This window comes from Mandrillus leucophaeus, unplaced genomic scaffold, assembly GCF_000951045.1.
Source record: "Mandrillus leucophaeus isolate KB7577 unplaced genomic scaffold, Mleu.le_1.0 Scaffold116, whole genome shotgun sequence".
In the NCBI taxonomy this organism is placed as follows: domain Eukaryota; kingdom Metazoa; phylum Chordata; class Mammalia; order Primates; family Cercopithecidae; genus Mandrillus; species Mandrillus leucophaeus.
This window is the reverse complement of record NW_012099876.1, coordinates 4,592,844-4,609,474: the sequence shown is the minus strand read 5'-3', so window position 1 is coordinate 4,609,474 and position 16,631 is coordinate 4,592,844. Positions and strand designations below refer to the sequence as shown.

At 43.8% G+C, this 16,631-nt stretch overlaps 1 protein-coding gene across 1 annotated transcript in view; it reads right to left on the bottom strand.

Moving 5' to 3' along the window:
* Window positions 1-13,969: 13,969 nt before the first annotated feature.
* SLX4IP (SLX4 interacting protein) overlaps window positions 13,970-16,631 on the bottom strand; it is a 198,141-nt gene continuing 195,479 nt past the window's right edge. The window contains exons 7-8 of the mRNA XM_011998755.1: window positions 15,942-16,042; window positions 13,970-14,690 (exon numbers count right to left, since the gene is read on the bottom strand). Of these exons, the coding sequence (XP_011854145.1) occupies window positions 13,970-14,690; window positions 15,942-16,042 (822 nt within the window). The remainder of the gene's footprint in view (window positions 14,691-15,941; window positions 16,043-16,631) is intronic.

The window sequence follows — 16,631 nt, the reverse complement described above, 5'->3', positions numbered from 1 at the left end:
TGTAGTGTGGAGGTGAATTGTTTGTGAGCAATCAGGGGAACTGGCCACCGCACTGAAAGGGTTTTAAAGGGTTTGGAATTGGTGTTGGGAAATGAGCAGGGAGATTTAATGTCTGCCTTTTTTTTTTTCCCTGGCTACTCAGATTCATATTAATGTCCTGTTGTAAGGGTGTGGTCTGAAATGACTCTTGTGCACATTTACCCATGGGGTGGTTTCATCACAGCACAGGAGGTGGTAGTTGCAAGCTTCTGGCGTTCGGGCTCATCACTCATCACCTTGTTCCCAGGGAATGAGTGTTCTGGCCTCACCATGCAGTCTTGGAGTGCTGGTGTTCTGGTCTTCTGTGAGGTTCCAGAGTTGGGGCTGTCCCCACCTGTCACGGGCAGGAGAGCTCTGGTTCTCTCACTTGTGGCTGGTGGAGGCCCTGTCCCCGCATCGCGTGGTGGGGTGTGGGAGAAGCTTTGCCTCTGGTACCTCTGCGGAAGGAAAGAGCTGTGGTAACAAGCACATGGACAGCTTCCAGCAGCCGTGCAGAGTCACCAGGAGTTCCCTGCTTCTGGTTAGGAAAGCCAAAGCTCACCCTTCTCAGAGCCATCCCCCAGCGCTTCAACATTCAGGCCTGTCCACACACGTCCGGTGTTCATACAACTGGCACAGCAAACTTTGGAGGAAAAGCTGATGGGAATATTTTTCTTTGTTCTCGGGAAAGCTTTTATTTTTTCTTCTAGGCTTGGAGTTGTGCTAAGGAACATCTTGATTAAGAATGAAAGATGGGCTTTAAGTGTCCCGGGCTCCCTGTGCATGAGCAGAGACCATCAAGGGATTCGGGGTTGTGACAACCCAAAGAGTGGCCAACACCATTTTGGCTTATTGGGGAGGTAGCCTGAAGGACCCGGACAGTGAAGAGTTGAGGTTCCCATGACATCTTGCTCTACCCTAGCGTAGCTCTGCTTTGTCACTAATGTCTGCTGGGTTTCTGTAAGGTGGGGTCAAAGGGAGGGAGAAGTGTAGATTCTACTGGACAGGGGACAGTCATTTCGCAGAGTGGAGTCAAACACTATCCTGAAGCAAAACCTTGTTCTGGTGGTTTGTAAACTTGGATTCTGTAGGACCCCAGAATTCCTTGGGTAGCTGCCAGATGCTTTTGTGCCAAGAAAAAAAAAAAGTTGAATGAGCCTCTGCAATTCTATATTCCAGGAGGGAAGGGATCTTGGGATTCATGGGTGGTGTCTTATCTCACCTTCTGTCAGGGACACCCGTGGTATTGGGAGGGCATAGATCAGGCTCCTCTAGACATGCCTCAGTGCCAGGACTTTAATTGTGAAGGGTGAATTTTCCCCATCAGGAAAAAGGAAGCAGGCAATGGTGCTCTGGTTATCCTTGGGGGTTAGGGAAGTAGAGAGGAAGGGACTCAGTGCCTTTACCATTCATTCCCCAGGAACACTCTGGGCTCTCTTTAAAGGGGCCCTGGAAGGCCCCTGAAATTTTCAGTCCAGAAACTTGGCCAACTAGAACTCTAGCATTAGAATATCCCACGCAACTCTAGGAAAGAACACTTAAAGCTGGTGTTCTTAGGATGGGAAGCTCTGTCCTGAGATTCTATACTTACCTGATGTAGAATTTGAATAGAAAGTGGAGGGGGACGATATATCTTAATTGACTAAAAGTCAAATGAGACCGATGATTTGTGAGAGGGTTTACAATTTTAAGATGCAGATTCCCAGGCCCGGTCCATGACCCTGTTAGACCAGATGCACCAGAAGTGGAGCCTGGGAATTTGAATTTTTGACAAGCTCGCTCTTCTTCCCCCACTCATGCACTCTAAAAATTGGGAGCAACTCTGCTAAAGTGCTACAGTACCAGCTCTTCACTAATTATAATGTTTTTCCTCCTTGTTAAACTGAATTAAATAGCCTGGAAGCCAGTTTGTTGCTAAATTGCCACCTGACATCATTTTTAAGTAAAATAATTATACTGCCCCTTGAGCAAGTTGTGGTCTAAGTGCTTCACGCCTATTAGCTGATCTGAGGGGTCAGTGAGTCAAAATTAACTTATTCTGTAATATTTCTTAGGTAGCAAGGAGCCAAATGGGCCAGAGCGTGGGTTTCCCACCTTTCCAAATGGCTTACACCTGTGTGCTCGTGCTCCAAAGTGAGCAAATGTGCAGCAAAAAACCAGTTGCCTTTAAAGGAAAAAAAAAAGTTCTACAGGCCTATCGGGCTTTGAAACTTGGGCTGAGCGATGCTCCATTTCCGTTTCGACTGTGGGTCTCTTTCTTGCCTCTACTGGGAATGAGAAACAGGAGTTCAGAGGTTCCTGGTCTGGGAAGACATACAAGCACATGGGTTATGGGAAGCCTCCTCCTGCTAATGTGTATTTATACTTTGTAAGCTCTGATTCATCCAAGCATTGGAACAGAAATCTGCTTCCTGAGGTTCTGTTTTTAAATAGATAGTTTGCAAAAACAACAATTATTTTTCTTAACATTTTTTTTCCACCCCACAAGCAGCTAAACAACCCAGCTCAGGGTATGTCAGTCTCCAGCAATGCCAACAAACAGCTTGGTTATCTGAGCTAGAAGGGTGCCCTAAGGCAGTTCTCTATGGTTCTGGCCCCAGAAGTCTTAAAAACAAAGTTTAGAAACCATTAGGGCAATCTTGTTGCATCACTTCAAATCCACGAGGTATTTCGGGGTCTATTAAAAATAATGAATTTCCGTTTGCGAACCATTGCCTTCCAATGGCTGTTAAAATAAAACTAAGAGCAGGTTGGGGGGAGTGATGCTTGTAGGGCTGCCGTGGTATCGCTGCCTGGCAGCCGAGGAGCCTAAATCCTGCACGGCACCCTCTGAGATCATGTCAAAAGGGTGCGGCTCTCTTGCTTTGGACATATAGTCTACCTGTATTACTTGCTCTTGCATGCTGGGCACAACCTTCCTGGCTTAGAGTGTATTTCTTTCAAGTCCAAGGCAGCTTTTACAAGTCTCAAATTATGTATCATTATGCCTGGGTCCAGTATTAACCTGTGATATGCAAGTCAGGAAAATTAACCTGGAGAATAAAGGCTCTTAAATCCAGTAAGAACCTTGAATTGAGGCCTGCCTGCTGCCTTCTCCAACCCACCCGCACTGCAAATATCCACACCAGGGCACCCAAGGGTTGAGTTATCCAGAAAGCAAATGCAGATGCCAGCAACATGAAAGTAACAGCTTTGTTTTAAAGAGAAGCTCTCTTGGCAGGGCTGGTGGTGCTCATCGGTGATCCCGGAGGGAAATACAAGTTTGCAGCTGGCTTCCTAATCACTACTCAGGCAACCAAACAGGTTGGCCCCCTCTGTTCTGCACCTGAAGAGTGAAAAGCTGTTTTAATTCATCCTGGCTGAGATATGTGCAGTTGAAATACCTTTATCGTAGATGTTACATGTGAAATACCTTTATCACAGGATGTTAATGCAATCAAGGACCTTACCCATCAAAGGATCCAACCCCTACTTCTTTCCCAGAAGAGGAAACTGAGGCCCAGAGAGGTTCAAGGTCTCGTCCGAGGTTATACAGAGAGTTAGCAATAGCCAGAATTAGAACTTGGGGCTCCTGCTTCCTGGGCTGCTGTGTTTTCTGCCTCTTCTGGGAATTTGCTAGGTTTATGCCTGGATCCTGCCCTTAGTGTGATTTTCAAGGGTAAAGCCTTGGGAGATCAGCACCTCACAAAAAATGGATGCAAAGACTCAAGGGAGGTCACAGGAGGCGGCTGCTAAGACAGTGTCGCCAATCTGAGCTGGTTCCGCCTAGAAAGTGACATCTGTATAAATCCGGGAGCAATAGGTGTTTTCTCCATCAAAGGCAGATTAAGCTCTGCTCCTTTGTAGGTTGTTCTTTTGTTCTTGGGAAGTTTCCGATTTCCCTTTTAGCTTTTGCTTCATAGAATTAAAATGAGTCGCAGGAAAAGAGGTTCAGAAAGGAAATCAACAGGCTCACTAGGTCCTACTGCTCCCTGTGTGTGTGCACACATGTGCACACATGTACATTTTACAGGCGTTTTCAGAACAGCGCTGCTGCTCACCGGGTCTGAGATGCAGGTGCCAGGGTCTTGGCCAGTGTCAAGTGATTGCAATTACCATTAGGCCTCATCCCATGTTCCCTAACCACTCCCACTCCCCCTGGCAGCTTCCTTCCAGGTAATCACCACAAAAACACCTGAGCATTTAACAGGACTAAAATCCAGATCGCTTGAATGTGATGAAGTTCGCCACGTCTAGTGTGCGGTTGGGCCAGTTCAGACACACCTGACAGTTCCTGGAACTGCCTGTGGGCAGCTCTGCTTCCTCCACCTGACATCCCCAAAAGGCTACACCTCCACACTCTGCCCCACCTGGCACTGATGGATTAGCAAAATCTCCCACAAGTCATCCTTAACCTGTTTGTCGTGTCAGGGTAGGCCAGACGTACATTCTGTGTAGAAGTTTCCTCTGCGCCCAGACACCCACACTGAGTGACTTGGAAAAACCCCATCCCCAAGACAGAAACATAAACCCCCCAAGTTCAGGACATGAACAATCAGATGCCCTCTGGGGCTCTCTCTGGCTTTGCAGTGATGTTATTTTGGAAGAATTTTTAAATAATTCAAGGCATAAAGCAGAAAGGAAGAGCGCAAATGTGACACACCATACAGGTTTGCAACAGACTAAGGAAGAAAGTGCCTCTAGTAAAGAAAAGGGAGTGGGAAGGGGCCGGGAGGGACCACAATCTCTGGCTTTCTCCATCTCCAAGCCCCGTCATTTCCGCGCTTCCTGTGAGCTCTCAGTGGGACAGTGTTGGCTGCAGTGCAGTTACAAAAGAGGTCCTGAACATCTCCTGCAGAGCGTTCAGCCTCCACGTGGGCCTGATCCTTCCTTCACTAGACTGTTACTTTCACCTTCTTGGTGTGCAAAGCCGGGCTGTGTGCTTAGTGGTCAAGAGCATGCATTCTGGAGTAAGACTTCTTTGGTTCCAATCGCAGCTCTTCCTCCCAGCTCCCGGTTTGAAATTTTCCACCTGTGTGTACTAACAACACAGTTTCTGGGCTTTGAGGTTTGCCAGATCTGGATTCTAGGCACTGCCATTTACTAACTTGGGAAAGTTTCCAAAGTTCTTTGTGCCTCAGTTTCCTCATCTGTCATGGTGACAATAAATGTGTGCCATTGTAGTATTCATGAAAAGGGCTACAGGAAAAGGAAAGAACACTGCTTTCAGTATTTGCTCTAAGCAACCATTAAAAGATTAAGGAATTCAGCTAGATTCCAACTGACACTCTACTTTCTCACCATTGCTCCATTAAACTGGGCCCGTCAGAGAAGAGCTAAGTGCTGTTGGATGTGGTCGTAGGCAGGACTCCATGATGGCTCCCAAAGGTCCCTGGCCCCTGGTTATTCAATCAAACACTAATCCTGGTACTGCTGTGAAGGGATTTTGCAGATGTCATTAGAGTCTCAAATCTGTTAGCCTTCAAATACAGATTATCCAGGTGGGGCTGGCCTAATTACAGGAGGTTTTTAAAAGCAGAGAGGTTTCTCTGGCTGGTCACAGAAGAAGTCAGAGATTCAAAGCACGAAAGTGATTCAATGCCAAGGCTTCTCCATTAACGAAATGGATGGGGTCACGTGGCAAGGACCCGCGGAATGGCTTCTAGGAGGTCCCCTGCCAACAGCCAGCGGGACAATGCGGATCTTAGTCCTACAAATGTAAGGAACTGAATTCTGCCAACAAGGGAGCTTGGCAGCGGACCTTTCCCTGGTTGAGCATCCGGATGAGGATGCAGCCTGGCTGAAGCCCTGATTTCAGCCTATGAGACCCTGAGCAGAGGACCCAGCTAAGAAGTGTCAAAAACTGTGAGATAATAAACTTATGTTGTCTTAAGTCTCTCAATTTACGGTAATTTGTTACACAGGGATAGAAAATGAACATAGGCTTCTTCTAAAAAGGATCGTACCAGGCTCTGTCACTTGTAGGTGTTATATTTGGTTGTGACTATACAAATCGTTGTTAGCTTTTTCCCTGATCAATTCAGAGCCGGCTTCCAGTGTAGGAGAAAGAAAAGCTCATTCAAGACAAGAATGAACTATAGGACTGCACAAAACGTGGTGCCTAATTGAAGTCTATAACAGTGTGTGGTCTGTGAGTGTCGACAGCTGTCTACAGCCTGCGAATAATGAGAATAGAACAGTTTTTTCCTCTATATCCCTCGAAACCCCTATTTTATAAAATTCATGCCAAATGAGGTAAGCTTAGATACCTGGCCTTGGAGGACTCCAGGACACTCAAGTCTTGACATAGTCTTCTCTCCTTATGAAATGAGATAATGTTGGACTTCCATTTTCTGGAGGTTTTCAGTGGGTTGGGCATTTCGGAAATACTTTGTATTCCCACCCCCGGCTTCCTCAGAGGCTTTCCCTACAACGAAGTTGCCTTCTTGGCTGTCATCACTGCACAGTGGCCATTCCTTTGGCACTGAGAAGGGGCTAAATGTGAAGCCAAAGTTTCTCTCCCACCATCTCTCTGCTAGGATTGCCCTTGCATGGAGGGCAAGGCAGGTGGCTTAGGCAGACATGCACAGCTGCTAGCAGAAAATTAAGGTTTCTCTTAAGTTCAGTGAGCTTTTCTAAAACATTATCAGGACCTGGAATTAGACTTGACAGACATGCAAAACAAGAACCAAAGTTGTTTCTACAACTGGAGCCCAGAAGAACATGAGATTTGGTAAACCGGTACCAGGAAATGCTATCTTCAAGGGAAAACAAGGACAATTTGCTGTAGAAAATTCACAGATGGACACAGAGACTCCTTGTCTTTGAGCTTGTGTAAAGATTTTATTGAAATCTAGAAGGTTATTCCTGGTGAAGATGCTTGTTGGTATCAAAACAAGAACCCCAAAGCAACCCAGATCCCCAACACCTCTGGGGTAGAAAACTCTGCCGTCTACAAGTGCCTTCAGATTGATGGGGCATTTTCATGGGAGAGCCACCTGAGAATAGTCTTTTCTAGATGCCCCAGGCTCTGCCACAGGCAGACAGTCCACATGCTAAGCAGTAGGGCACTGGGACAAGGCTCACTGGGGCAGCATTTTAAGGAGAATATATGAATACAGCAGTGTTGCTGCTTCACAAGGTCCTTCTCCAGTGCTGTGACAGGAAAGTCCCTCTAGGCTCCTCCTCCTGGGACACATCCCAAACACCCAGCCCAGTCTCCCACCTCCTGGCTGAGGGCTGCCCTGATTTACCATTCCACCTCTCCCTCTGACAACAGGAATGGATGCGCTGGTATTCATCTTCCCAGGCACCCACCCTGGGTTTGGGAAAGAGCCTTTTGCGTTCTTCTCACCAGTCAAGCGTGTGAAGGAGGAACTGAAAAGGCCTTGGGAGCTGCTGGGCCTAGAAAAATTCCCAGTCAATCCATCACCTGCCTCCTCTGGAGCAGGGTCTGTCAGTCTCTCCACTGTTCCTAGGGCAGGTGGAGAGAGGGATGTGAAGCAACGAGTGGAAATGAGGTGGGAGTGTGCATATGTGTGTGTGTGTGTGTGTGTGTCTAAGCGCAGAACAGGACTGGTAACAGAAGTGCAAGCGAGAGGGCGTGGGAGACTGGGAACTCATTTATAAAAGCTCTTCTGCCCTAAAGCAAGTCAAACTCCCTGCTGAGGAGTTGCTTTTTCTTCCTCCCTTTTGAGTCTTGTGTGCTGAACTGACCTCTCCCCTGGCAGAGGTCAGCGCTCTGCTCACCCCGCACACACTCAGCCTTCTGGGGTTTGATCGCCTTAGAGCCTGAAGAGGAGAGAATTCTTCAGCTCTAATTTCTGAGAGAAAAGCCATAGTAAATCTTATGAAGAAGCTTTTTTTTTTTTTTTTTAAAGACATATATATACACGTTATGATAAAAATCTTTTGGGAACTGTGCAGAAAACAAAAAGCAAACATAAAAACCATACATCATTATATAGCCCCCTCCCACAGCCTACTTCACTCCTAAAATAAATCAGGCTGGGTAATGAATGAGGTTTTAAGAAATGCAACTGAACTTAAAATACAAGGTCAGTATCTCATCCTAGGTAATCCTTTGGAGGATGAGAAATTCTCCTGATTTTCCCACAGGGTTATTTCAGATGCACTTTCTGAGCCAAACTATTTTAAAAGCGTTCATTCTTCCACTGCCCTGCCAAATGCTAACTTGAGATTCACACGCACTTTTAGAGAGCCTATTAATGATATTAATGATCATGATCAAAGGCAAACCCCAGAGGTTTATGTAAAAATTTCAGACAATTATTTAGGTGCTTTAAAGACCCATCTTCTGAACGAGGGTAACAATTTCTCAATGTTGGCAAAGATGAGGGGTGTGTTGGGATGTGTAGGTTCTAAAGCAGCAGAACCAATGCAGAGGGGCCTTCAGAAGAAAACAAAACACATCTCTTTGTAAGGTTAAAATGTATGACTGTCAACTGACACCTTGTCCTCGAAGCCATTCCTACTCATTTACTTGGAAGTAGGTACACTCCTGATTTGCAGAAAGCCCCACTTCTAAAGAATACTCAGCGGACCCTGTCTCTTTTAACATCTGCTATTTACACGCACACACCACATTTTTAAACAATAGTTCTTAACTATGGTGTCTCCTGAGAATCATCATTTGATGATTTAAAAATACCAACGCCCAGACCAAACCTCAGGGATTCTGACTGAACTAGGAGCTATCCAGGTGACCCCAGTAGGTGGCCAGTGTAGGGAACCATTTTCAAACAGATGGAGACATTAATACATGGGATGGGAATGTTCATCCCGATGCACTAAAAGCTATGTTTGGCACTTAAAATATTAGAGATAATTTTATTTGACAGATGAAGAAACTGAGGCCTGGGTGGTTACATGACTTGTACCAAAACATGTAAAACCAACTAGTGGCAAAGCAGCAGCCTGGACCCATGGATTGCAGCTTGCAGCCCCATGCTGTTGGGCAGTCCCCAGATCCCAGGCCCAGCCCCAATGTCCAGGGCAGGGCGTCTTTCCTGTGGGTTCGGCCAGATGGCGGACCACCATGACCAAAACACTAAGAAGAAATGAGCTACGCCTCATCGACTGCAGAGGTTCTCAGCATTGCACGCACAGCTATTCAAATGTATTATTCCAACCTGACTGAACTCCTTCTGAAAAGTTATGTACAAAACTAGAGAAACCTGCAGTACTGAAATAAAAGGCAGTGTAGACAGTCAGCCCAGGACTTCATCAGTTCTGAGTAAAGAGTAGATTCACTTGGAAAATACAAATGAATCTACTTGGGGAATGTCAAGATCCTTGGAAAGGAGTCAAAGTGCCATAGTTTAATCCTGCCAAAGACGTCTATCTTAGCTCATAGCTGGGAGCAGAACTGGGAGCAAGTCCACACTGTAAGGAGCACCCCAATAACTGATGGGTCAATTTAATCCAAAGGCTTCATGCTGAGTTTTCAATACTTACATCCTGAAGGCCAATGGTTAAATGGAAAGCTCCTCTGATTATTTTACATAGTATTCAAAACTGCAGAATTATTTCAACAAAGAAAACACAAACACTTCTTATAAATAGAGCATAATTTAAAATAGCTGTCTAGAAAAGGGCATTTTTGAATATGTATTTCTTGGGGTTAATTCACTTATTTTTGAAGAACATAAGTGATACACACTAATTTTTAAAAACAATTTTACTCTTTATTCATAAAACAGTACGTTTCTACTACGTAAGTTTCATCCCCTAGGCATGCACAACCACTTGAACTATTTAAACAGTTTAAAACAAAACAAATGAGAAGACAAGGGAAAAAGAGCTCTCCTGGTGACTTACATAGCTTTTGGTTTTCTAACTTGATTGAAGAAAGTTATTAGGGGAATCTGTCCAATTCACACTTTCTGTTCCCTGATCAAATACTTTAGGGTCAGACATATGGTTTACTGATTTTTTGCTCAAGCAAACAATTAACATCTTTGATAAGGAATTGTAATGGCAATTATAAGGTAATATGGTGTATGGTAATATTATGCTGCCAAAGGAAACATGTGAATATGATTAAATTCAAGCCCAGTACTGGGTAGCTCTAGATTATTAAAGATAATTTTATCCATTCAAGTCCCCTCTGTTAAGCTGCACATTGACACGTATTTGTTCCCTGTCTTGTTAAATAAATAGAGAAACCAAATTAGAGGAAGTCCTGCAGATTTCTGAGAATTTAATTATACCCTTAAATTGCAATACCAATGATATATATGATTAGATTTCTGTACTGAGTAATTACCTGAATTAACTTCATTTTACAATGCTTAATTTATTTTGTACTAAGGAAGACTTTTAACTATTTAAAATAAACCAACCTAATTTTGATTTTTTACTTGCTTCAACGTGTTTCAATTCATTAATGTTTCAATAATAAGGAATGAACTCTCTTGACAAACCAAGCATGGAAATTTCCTCATAAGAGAAAAGAAGAAATTAAAATGATTTCCATATTCAAGTCACAGCACGCTGAAGAGAATTTTGAGTTCTTAGGAAAGGCATCTGTTACCTCCAAAGAAGGGCCACTCATTACAGTTTTGTGGAAATATTACAGTAGGGCCTGCCAAGAAGGAATTCAAGGAAATTGGGAATGGCGACATTGTGATCCCAGGTCATTCTCTTGAGCAGAGGTTTCCTTTCCTTACGTGTTCTGCCCTCGCTAAGCTCTTTCTGAAATCAAAGGCCACTGATATGCATAACAATCCATGCTAAAATCCAAACATGACACCAACAGCAAACAATTAACACTGTGATCGCATTGTGGTCCCCAAGATATATCTTGAGATACTTCGGAGATAAGCTATATTCTCTATAAATCAATTTACAGAGGGTTTTTATGATTCTTGCTTTTTATAAAATGAAATACACTTCTATAGTATTAAAATCAGTGAACAAAAGAACTGCAGCACTTACTCCCCTACCCCCAAATGTTTGCTCCTTTGCATTTCACAATTCATATTCATATCTGGACGACAGTTAACCTCCAGTGGCAAAGATAAGAAAATGTGAAAGAAAAATAATACAGATTGTTTCCAGACCTTTCTTGTTTACGGACATTAAAATAACCTCAACACCAATCTATTAAGATGCCGCCTGAAAGCACATGGAAGTGGCTTAGAATCCATGCCGCTGAGAAAGTTAGGAAATTCAAAGTGTAACATTAATTGAATCAGATGAATGACTTCTCCAAGCACTGGAGTCACAGGGACTTGAATATAATTTGGGGTACTAGGTAAGTGGTTGAAGAACGTGTTCTTTTTGATGAAGAATACTGACACTGTTTCAGACTTTCAGATGCCAAATTATGAAGATCATTAAGAATGTCAAAACACATACCATTCCCAACAGTGAGAACTCTTCATATCCTACCCAATAAGCCACAACAACAAAAAACCCCTGGCATCCATTTACCCCTTTGTACTTCCAAATATCCAAAGAATCACGCAACCACTCAAATAACAAGAGATCCAGGGGTGTTTCAACCATGTGCAAGAAAAATGCTTAAAGGCAAAATTCCTCAAGCACATGTCACAGTGTGGGAACTGAGAGCCATTCCCTCTGTAAATCCTGTTAAAATCCCTTTTACATGAAGGGATGTGAAGGCTGTGAGGAAAACCACAGCTATCTACAACCAGAGGTGCTATTTTCTCTCTTAGATCACAGTAATTGTTATATCCCCAAATATAACAAACTCTAAAGTCAAGACTTTTCTTGACAGAGAATCATTCTAAGTACAAGTATTAGCCTTAACCACCAAGCCCAGGTTAGCTAATGAAATAAAAATTTCTCAATACCAGCGTGAGACTTCAGGGAAAGATTAGAATAAGACAAAAACAACAACAAAAAAACCCAACAAAACAAACAAATAAAAACTTCTCAATAGAAATTTTCTCTGGCGGCTCCAGCTCAAATATCTCCCCCCTAGTTCTGGAGCAGGCAGTGGCTATTGCTCTAGTACAGCTGTCTTTTTAATTCCAGACTCTTTTCCAGAGAGCTGCTTCTTGGTCTATCCCCTGGGTTCTTTATTACTTGCGCCCTCCCTATATATAAATCATTCTAATTGCTTCTGTTTAAGAAGATTCAATGACACACTGTGGTCCTGTGTTCAATAAACAGCACACCTAGAATACTGTTTGCTCTAAGAGAGAGGCCTACGGTGGGCCATGGAAATGCACATTCTACCCAGTACTCAGGGGGTTTCAACTCTGTGCAGCCCAACCCTATTGCATAAGCAGAGTCAGCTCCATTGAAGCTAGTATTCTGTTGGGCTCCCTCTTCTACAGAATCCCTTGACTGGGTTCTGCTGGGAGTAGGAGAAAAGCCAAGAGGGAAGAAGACAGGACACCAGTAGGCAGGGCCATTTCAAGTAGTGTTGGTTAGGCTGGGATCATGGGACAGGAACAGGTTTTTAGGCAGGGTTTGGAATATCAGAGTAACAGTATCTACCACCACAGTCAAACTTGGTGACCAAGATGGAATTTCCTGATCCAAAATGTTGCCATGAAATATGGCTGCTGCTTCGTGAGCCTTACGGAGTCTCAACAAGCGGGGACAGGAGGTGTGGGGAAGGACAGAACGAGATGGAATAAACTACTAATCCATCTCAAACATGAACCTACACTATGCCTGTTTCTGTATTCTCTTCATTTTGTTGGGCTTTTCTAGGTGATTTTTCTGCTAACTTCAACACTTTAGGGAATATACTTGGTTTTCCTTATTACTTAGGGGAGGTGCTATTTCAAACGACCACCCCATGTTGAACAGAAAAAAAAGATGTATTGAATGAATAGACCTTGAATATTGTTTCTTTCCTATTTTAGAATGAAATTCGGTTATTGGAAATTTTTAGCAGGTGTCCATCCAAAATAAGTCATTGCTATAATTCACTATGTGACATTTCAGCAAGCCCACTGGAGACAGTGGGTGACATTGTAAAGGGAAGGCTCTGTCTTGAAATTTGAACTGCCTGTGAAGCCTTCCAACTGGGAAACTGGAAACTGGTCAGAGTTCCCATTAGGTTCTAGTCTGCCCCAAACCAAAATCCTGGAGGTGGGCGCAAGAGCAGGGACTGGGACATGCTTGAGCTACAGGCAACAGCAAGCCTCTCTGATGTCTTCCCTAAAGTTGGGCAGAATCGCCCATCAACTTCAACAATTATAAGGGTAACACCTTCGTGGATGCCATGGCTACCATACTCGGGAAGAGAGTGGCCCATATACCAAACCCAAGCGTTTTACAAGTTTGAGGGAGTCCGAGGGGATGCATGTGCACATCTGGCCCCAACTGGTGAGCTGGAGGCCATGGCAGCCAGGCTGGAGGAAGCACCACGGAGCGTTCTATTAGTCCAGTGGTTCTCAAACTCAAGCATGTTTCAGAATCACCCAATGGTAGTTACTCAGCATGGGGCAGGGCCCAATAACCACATTTCTAGCACATTTCCAGACAGCGAAGCTGGTCCCAGGACCACACGCTAAGAAACACCAGCTTGTTGCTCCACTGCCCTCCTACTCAGGCTGAGGAGCAGGAGGATGGATTGTACCCCTGGAGGTGAGTGGCACTGTCTTCGCATGGTCCATTGTGTGCTCTGCACAGTGATGTGCCAAGAAGGGGCTCATGATCAGTTTCTTTTCATACAGTCCTTGCACAGTCTCCTCCCTGACAAGGGGAATGGCTCTTTGTCATTATACTAATTCTCTGAAGACAGTCATAAAATATAATGATAAAGAAGCAACGCTGTTAGAACAAGCATATAGCCTCCTGGTTTGAAATGCTTTGAAAACAAACCATAGCCATAACACAGATAACACACTTCCTATGTAATCATTCTAATTAATTCCTCTAAAATCCCGGCATCTACACACGCAGCTCTCTTGTCACAGGTTTGGCCACTATGTCCTCAACTCCAACGGTACAATCCTCTTTGGTGTTAATGGACTCTTTCGTATTTCTTTCTTTTCTTGGTTGGGCTGTTCTGAATTGTAGATAATCTTTCAGTGTTTGTGGCTGAGCCGGTTTGCTGTGCCTGCCCTGGGTTATTTTTCATAAGATGTCTGGAGGAGAGACTTTCCAAAACATGCAACTCTTCCTTAGACGTGGTTTTTGCCAAATTTTGTTTCAAAAGTAACCCTGGATCTGACAACTCTGAAGCTGGCAAAACCCTGACAGCTTTGCTTTTTTCCACTATTATTTCTCTTGGGACTAATCGATCACTTCCAAGAGAAACTCTCTTGCGGTGGTCGAAGTCTTCCGCAGAGCTGCAGTTCCTGCGTTTCTGTCGGGTTTTGGCCACTCGTGGACTTTGTTTTGGACCTGGTGATGCTGACTCACAGCTACAGACAGGGCTCCCACTTAGAAGCCCTGTCTTTAACCGCTCCCCAGGATGAGGTTTTTGCTGGCCACTAGTGACTTCTGGCTGGGTCTGATTAACTTTTTCCAGCTTTTGAACAGGAAGCCCCCAGTGGCTCTCAGCTGCCTTTATGTAATCCTTTGCTAGTCCCGTGGATTCTGATGCGGGACTGGAGGAAGCCTGACCATCATTCCTCCTCCTTGCTATCTCTGCAATCACTGAGTTACTAGATGTTTCCACAGTGTCTCTTCTGGTCTGTGATTTGCTCGTGATGCTGCTTTTTGTTTCAGTTCTTTTCACACTGAAACAAACAAAAATGATTTTATGGTTTGTGAAGCTGTCACGGCACAGTTTCCTCCAAATTCCCTCTACCACATTTCCTACACCTGGAAAAGGAGGCAGGCACTACCTGCCTTCTTGCCTCCCCAGCAAATCTGGAAACACCCCCTACAACAAGTGTATGTTTAAATGCAGATGGAATCAAGCAAAAACCTTCACATTTTCCATTATACTAGGATATACCTGCTTATCAATCATTGGGTTAAAAATGAATTTATGATGGTGTTCACTTTTTAACTAAGGCAAACAGGTATTCATTTCCGATGTTAAGGGTCAGTACTGCTTATATGCTGACCTTTTTTTTTTTTTTTCAGGAGTAGACTCAGGTTCTGTGAATACAAATGTACACATACACACAATTTCTACTTGTGAGTAAAGAATAATCTCCTGGAATTTCTCTCAGGCTATTTCAAGATATGACCCAAATACAACCACCACTTAGCTGGTGTCATGTCTGTTGATCAAACTTGATCAACAAATGGGAGTAGGACTTAGTTAATATAATTTGAAATGTCCTGGAAGAAATTCCAGATAGCCAGCATGAAAGGCAATAAAATGCAATCGTGGAAGACAAAAGAGTGTCGATATAGCTGTATATAAGCCCCTTGCTTCTAACGGCATGCACAACAGACAATGTAACTTCACTCTGATGATAAAATGAACTTTGAGGGGCGGGATAGAAGTTGCACAGGGAGAATTAGAGACTACAGATCTTAACTTCAGCATATATTTACAGGTCTGTGAATGGCAAGAAATTTCCTCAACCACCAAAACATTGAAAGCTGAAATATTTATTTTGGCTAGCTTCAGTGTGAAAACAAATACATATAATACTCATGTTCTTACTGTTGACACCAGGAGCATGAGGATTATTGTAATTATATTAAAGTCGGAACAAGGATCTTAGGAAAGGAATGTATTTTTTAGATCTGTCTGTAGTCCCTCTGAAAGTGGTATGAAACACACCACCAACAGGTGCTTTTCATCTTCAAAGAACGTGTCATTAATTACTCCTTGCAACACACCTGTGAAGCAAGGACTCTATCCCTATTGTCCAGAAAGCAAGAGAGTCAGGAGGGAGGGGAGAGCAAGTACATGATGGAGGGGAGTTTGTGCTTCAGTTCCAGGCACTCTGTTTAATTCTGGACTTCATGTTATCTATCCATACATAGAGGCAGTCACAAATGAGAAAAAGGAAACACATTGCACCTACATTTCTTTCAGAGCATTTCTCCGGAGCTTTGCACTGGGAGGAAGTGAACTCTCTGCACACTCAGCAAAGTAATCAGACACTCCATGGAGAACTCTTTCTGTCTACTCCAAAAGATAACAAAGGTTCAACCAGAAATCTATTAGCTGAACATGAGAGAAAACAGTTACACTCTGAATGCCCCAATGAACACATTTATTTTTGTAAAGACTGAATGAAACTGCTCAGTGGTAAGCTATTTTAACCTTTTTTACCTAGAACTTTATGGTTAATTGTAACTTCTTTTGGACTCCCAGTCCACATTTCAAACATTAATATGTGCCATAAACATACAAAACTGTAAGGCAAAGAATGCTGATTCCAAACCATCTGGGAAGTCTTGGCCAATATCTGGTAACTGTGAGGCTCAGGCTGTGACAAAAGCCCCAGAATCCTACTGTGTGGGACAGCATGCCTGTGAGCTCCGTTCTTCCAGCAAGACCTGGTGACACGGTGGTCTACACCCTTACCATCCTAAGAATTCCCCATATTTTCTCTATCTGCAAAAATAAAGAATATTTTGTGGCCAGGCGCGGTGGCTCACGCCTGTTATCCCAGCACTTTGGAAGGCTGAGGTGGGCGGATCACGAGGTCAGGAGATCGAGACCATCCTGGCTAACATGGTGAAACCCCGTCTCTACTAAAAATACAAAA